The sequence below is a fragment of the Drosophila gunungcola genome, assembly GCF_025200985.1.
Source record: "Drosophila gunungcola strain Sukarami chromosome 2R unlocalized genomic scaffold, Dgunungcola_SK_2 000013F, whole genome shotgun sequence".
NCBI classification, from domain to species: domain Eukaryota; kingdom Metazoa; phylum Arthropoda; class Insecta; order Diptera; family Drosophilidae; genus Drosophila; species Drosophila gunungcola.
In genome coordinates this window covers 1,949,029-1,955,281 of record NW_026453171.1, presented here as the reverse complement: position 1 = coordinate 1,955,281, position 6,253 = coordinate 1,949,029, and the positions used below count along the sequence as shown (strand labels likewise).

General features: G+C 42.0%; 1 protein-coding gene across 1 annotated transcript; it reads left to right on the top strand.

Moving 5' to 3' along the window:
• The first annotated feature begins 2,041 nt into the window (after window positions 1–2,041).
• Window positions 2,042–3,336, top strand: LOC128256169 (40S ribosomal protein S23). The gene is made up of 3 exons (XM_052986304.1): window positions 2,042–2,166; window positions 2,578–2,737; window positions 2,965–3,336. The coding sequence occupies exons 1-3, from the start codon at window positions 2,163–2,165 to the stop codon at window positions 3,230–3,232; spliced, it is 432 nt and encodes a 143-aa protein (XP_052842264.1). The 5' UTR covers window positions 2,042–2,162; the 3' UTR covers window positions 3,233–3,336.
• The last annotated feature ends 2,917 nt before the right edge of the window (window positions 3,337–6,253 follow it).

The following is a 6,253-nucleotide window of genomic DNA, read 5'->3' as shown; positions in this document are numbered from 1 at the left end:
CTCATCAGCAGGTTACCGGCTTTCTGCTTACTAATGGCCCAAAAGAGGGAATCCGGACATTTCGAAACTGTTTCCAGAAATTATGAAACCATAGCACTGGTAAGGTAGATAAACCGGGACAAGGGTAATTAGTAGGCGAAAATGGAAAGTCTGGCTCTGGCTTGAATTCATTAGAAGGGCCATGAACTGTAAGTACTCGAAAAGTGCCAATTGATTAAAGCAAAAGGAATCGCAAGCCGTCTTGGGTTTTACGTTTTTATCAGTCTGGCGCTTATCCGGTTGTGGTCGTTCTATCTTCCGGGGAACTCTCGCACTTTGGTCCCTTTGAAAACTTTGGAAACTTTATTAATGAATTATTTTAAGTACATTTTGGTGTCGATATCGTTTCAGGTCAATTCCGTTTTCCTGTATCTCTATCACATCGGCCAATCAACGCTCGCCGACTTTGAGTTTTGATTGATAAGCCGCTGCTCTGGGCCCCTAAAAAACCCCTTACTGCGGTGATAAGCCCCCAAATTTATATGGCCATGGGTGGCACGTCATAAAAATATATTAGATTAGAGAAATTAAATTCATTTTCAGCATTGGGCGCCAACTTCTAACCTAACTTGGCCGGATTTAGTGTATAATCTAATCGCATTAATACGGCTGACATAAATATGTACTTCGGTCTTGGCTAGGTGCAATAAAAACATACGTGTAATGTTTTTAAAGCGAGGCTCTTATGTAAGAGTCTCCTACAGATTTCCGACTTCATTGAAAGCCAGATTCATTATCAATTTTCGCAGCATCTGTGACGTTTCGTTCATTCTATCAGTTTCTTATCAATGCAATGCCATTTCGCATAGGAATTTCGGTCGTGTGAGCATTGATCAGCATGAATTGCGTAATTAATGTATGTTTATAAAATAAAACGCAATTCAAGTTGCCTCCCAAATGAATGAACTAAAGATAACTAACAGATGACTCATTTATTCATAATTTGGATATCACAGTATGTACCAAACCCAAAAAATTTTGACGCATCTTTTTTTTTGGCTTTAGTTCAACTTTAGGGATTTACTTTCCTATATATAATCTTAAAACAGGATATTTTAAAACCGAGATGAATCTTTAAAATAATTTTAGCAGAAGTTTAAAAACCAGTTACGTTGTTTGAAAAAAAAACAGGGCTATGGATGAACTAGGTTTGAGTCTGCGGTGGAGCAACACTTTTGGCATCGGTGAGAAATGGTCACACTGTTTTTGAGCTGTTTTCTTGGCGCTGCCAGATCAGCGGTTCGACAGCCCTGCAAGCGATAGTATCGAAAAAACATAGACTTTTGTACCAGCTCTAGCTTAGGCTCATAGTATATTTTTTACTTTTTGGTATATTTCAGAGCTGTGCGCAAATTAAAATTCAACGATTTTGATACGCGGAAAATGTGGCGGAACGGGAAATTCATTGTAACCATTTTGCGGTTCGAGGAAATTATGGACGTTATTGCAAGAAATAGGTCAGATTTTCAATAAATATATTTGGATACAGAAATTAAAAAACAGAGCTATTTTCTAGCATGTCTGCCCAAGATATAATTCTATATCTCATCTTCGGTGGAACCCGCCATTCTGGAGTTTAGGTGCCAGCACCGGACCTGCTTACATTGTGGCGCAACGATCAAGGCGTCCAACTTTAAAACCATGACTTTTCGCGTACCTTTCTAGCAGATTTATTTCTTATTGAAAATAGCACGGCTGAAAATTTTGACCGCTGTTCAAATACTACTCTTTACAATGCAACTCTAGCTCATTCAAAATGAGGAAAAATTAAATTAACACAACGAAACTATTATCCAAACCTTAAAGTATATAACAAATTGAAAACTTGTTCAGTTGCTTGAAATTCCAGTAGAAACAACAAGAGGTTGTTCCCTTAAGTACTAACATTCATCGTTGAATTTTAATAAATTCAGTAATTTAGTTTTTACGGAATACCCCAAGTTTTTTAATGGTATATTTAAAAATTAAGTTCGCTAGAGATGGAAGGCCACCGATGATGCCCTGCCAAACATCGATACGACCGATATTCTAAAAACATCGATAACGTCGATGTTGGCATCGACGTTCCCCCACCTTTAGGGATTCTTTTTATTTCCGCCGTTTGCCGAGAAAGTTGGAAAATCATGGGTGAGTTGCTGAAAAGCGTAGTTTTTGTGCGAAATAAGCTAAAAGCGCTGCGAAACAGTGAACAAGTGGAGCTTAGAGTGCGGCGCGGCTGAAAGAGTAAGTGAATAAAAGCTGAAAGTGTGGAATACTCGCGAATTCAAAACTTGCTATTTTTCGCAGTGCGAAATCTAGCCAAATCAAAAGAATCGCAGAATGTATCTGGAAAATTTCTTGTTGTATAAGGACCAGCAAGCCGTGGAAACTAATTACAAACGTTATTTGTGCACAAAATGCACTTGCCCGTATCGCCAGATTCGGACTCAATCTAACCTCAAAACCGAAGCCGCATAAGCCCATTTGTTTACATTGTGTTGTTGCATTTTTCTGCACCTCAACTATCTATAACTAATGTTTTACTTCTACCCATTGCAGGCAAGCCAAGAGGTCTGCGCACTGCCAGGAAGCATGTGAACCACCGTCGCGACCAGCGTTGGGCCGACAAGGACTACAAGAAGGCTCATTTGGGAACCAGATGGAAGGCCAATCCCTTCGGAGGTGCTTCCCACGCCAAGGGAATCGTCCTTGAGAAGGTGTAAGTACAGTTGTCATCCGCAAAAGTGGTTGCCATCCCGGAGAGATCCCACGTCTCGACGCCTCGCAGTATATTTTTGTGTTTTGTTTGTTTTGCAACTCAAATCACAGGATTATACTGTGAGATGACAAGCGTGCCAGCAGCCAAGAGTGAATGGAACTGGTTTGAGCAACATCCACCTGCTGTGTCATCCAATACTAATCAAATGTTCACCCCTCTTTCCACAGCGGCGTCGAGGCCAAACAGCCCAACTCTGCCATCCGCAAGTGCGTGAGGGTTCAGCTGATCAAGAACGGCAAGAAGATCACCGCCTTCGTACCCCGTGACGGTAGCTTGAACTACATTGAGGAGAACGACGAGGTCCTGGTCGCCGGTTTCGGTCGTAAGGGTCATGCCGTCGGTGATATTCCCGGTGTCCGCTTCAAGGTCGTCAAGGTGGCCAACGTCTCCCTCCTGGCCCTCTACAAGGAGAAGAAGGAACGCCCAAGATCTTAGATGAGCACACATCTAATCTTTTTCCAGACAAGCAGAGTTAGGGTTTTACAAAACTAAATAAATAAAAAATGAAACAAAGCTGTTTATGTTTCAATTAAATGTGATTTCGTTGACTATGCGTTTTGGCTTGCATGATTTTTGTTGGTTTACGAAAGAGAAAAACGATTCATGTTGTACCAAATTTAGTAAGAGAAACCCAGGGACATAAATTGAATTCAGGCTATTTAAAAAAAAAACAACATTGAAATTGTATATTTTTTTAAACAATACTGTTTTGAACTGTTAAAATTGTCGATTTAATCTTCCTCTTTTAGAAGTTATAGTTATATATAAATGCAAACCTTATTTGCTATTGTTTGCTGTTCAAAATCATGAATATGTACCAATCAATTTGGAATAAAACTTTAAAATACATCATATTAAAAAATAGAAGTCGAATGGTTGGTAAACCTTAATAGGTATTTGAATACAGTATTTTAATTTGCCATTTAAATTTAATTGCCCATTTGAAATACATTTTTAACACAACTGTTTTTCAAACTAGCTGGCAACCACGACAGTGTTGGAAAACGAGCACAAGCCAGAGCCTTGCAGCACTACCAGGCGCGATAATTCAAATTCAAAATCTCAAGTAGCTTAGATCAAGAAAAAAATCCCTTCGCCTAAGAATTTATTTTGTGTGAAGTTTTCATCCAGAAAAACATATGTTCTAGTAATAACTTAATTATCAACACATTTGGCACCCAAATTGTGCAATGCCGGAGCACTCCCTCGTTGCGAGCCCGGCGATCTCCAAGTTGTTTACCTACCGCAGTGGCTGCTGGCAGAGTATGGCTTACATAACAGAACGGCAAGAGCCGCGGAAACAGACAGCCATCAATGCATGAGGCCCGGTCCTGGACCAAAGCAACGTGTGCCGGGCTTCATCAGCGATAAGGAGTCCCAAACTGCACCTCCTACCTGGCGGTGCACTGGGAGAAATCGTAGCATTTCGATTGCCGGGCCACAGACGAGTTCGATTTGCGGCTAGGTGGGCCAGATTTCTCACAGTGCCGCTCTGTCCGATCTGCTTATCAATAATTTGTTTTTGTTCTCTTTTTTGCCGCATTTAGGCAGAGATGCGCTGGCGATAGCCGCTCAAGTGTCACACGCCCACATTTTTGGAGCAGTCGATGGAGCGGCTATTTGCACATACGCCACGCCAATAAACTTGTACCCACCACCGAGACACGCTTTGATCCGATCCTCGTTCGCAATCTTTATCCCCAGCCCCTGCCTCAGCCTCAGCCCCAGCCTCAGCCCCGTTCTCAGTCTTAAGTCTTTAGTCTTTGGTCTTTAGAGTTTAGTCTTCAGTCTTTAGTCTCCTCGAAGGCGGTCGCCGGTCGGCAATCGGCACACGCTTGCGCAGCGATTCTCCCCTCTTTTGGGCTTTTCTTTCTTTTGGTCTGACCGATGATACGATGCTCGGAACCTTTTGCCTGACTCGGCCCCTCCGCACATAAATCCAGCGCCACGACCACGAAGACTTGGTCCTCACTTCGCCGGCGGCAATTATCGCGATGTGATAAACAAATATTTTGCATCTATGGCAAGAAGAAGCGAAGGTTTTCCCGGCATTCTGGCGCTTAATTATGAACTCCGGTTTGGCTTTACTTCGCCTGGCCTAACTTGGGCCCCCCAACCAAGTACGAGTTTATTAAATGCCCTGCGCGTGGCCGCATGCACTTTTACCTGCCAACGTACTTGACTCGTCTTCGTTTTCGTCTTCGTCTTCTGGGAGGTTCGTCGCTTTTTTACCGATTTTTGGGCTTGGCTTATGCGGTTCGCTGGCAGCAGTGGTTGCAATATGCAATTTGGCTGCTTATCTCTAGCTGGATACCAATCAGCTTGGCCCCAACTCCGGTGGGTGGAGAGTGAAATAAAAATTAAATATGGCTCTATTTGAATATTGCCCAGCTTGCAGGCAGTGCATATTATTGAGCTTACAGGGCGTATGCTTAATGGAAATTAAAGAGAAAATAAATTGTTAAAATTATTTTTTTATTTCTATCTGATGCATTTAATTTAAGATAAGAATTTAAAGGTAACTCATTCGGTCAACACTGCCATGTTTCTTTTGTAACAGATTTGTAGGTTCTTATACTTTTTGAAAATTTGGCCTTCTATGTTTTTTACTTGCCTACAATATGAAATGCTTAAAGATTTTTATTAGTTTCTATAACTCTATAAGTCCTATGTCTAATTTGATAGAGGCTAATTAAGTAAGTTGTAACTGTTTTGTTATTTTGGGCTCATCATAATTTAAAAGTCACTCTAAAATCGGCCTTCTGTATTCTTCTGCTCCCTTTATCCATACATCTCCTTTGATTAATGACCTTTCTTGCTTTCCATTTGCTAAGATTGCCTATTTAAATATTTCCAAATCTTTCGCGAATCTCTCTTAAAGACTATGCCCCATTTGATCCATATAACACCCTTTCCCAGAGGTGCCGCACATTACGATATTTGCATACGCTGGCTTCCGTGTATGGGTGAGATGCCCGCTTCGAGTATTTGTGGCCAGCAAACACAGACACACACGTGCATATATGTATATAGACCCCAGCGACATTGGGGCCTCCACCAATTGAAACAAACCAAATGCAAAGTCGTCTCTCCCACAACAAATGGATCGGGGAACAGGTTTTCCATTTCTGAAAGTGAGATTGAGACTCTTTAACTGAGATCTAGAGAGAACCAACGAACGAATGAACGAACAAACGAACGAACGAATATTAAATAAGGTTTGTTTCATTAGATTCAAAAGAACTTGCCGCTGCTTTGGGTTCGGAGGCTACGAGGTCTGGGCCCAAAGCGATCGGAGGTAAAGGTATGTTATGGTGTGGCATGGTATGGGAGTCAGAGCCAGAGCCAGAGCCAGAGTCAGAGTCAGAGTCAGAGCCAAGTCACCTGGGCCACTTGCTCGTTCCGCTTTGCTGAGCAGCTGCCGCTCTCTGGTCGCTCTGGCCCAAGACTGCGCGA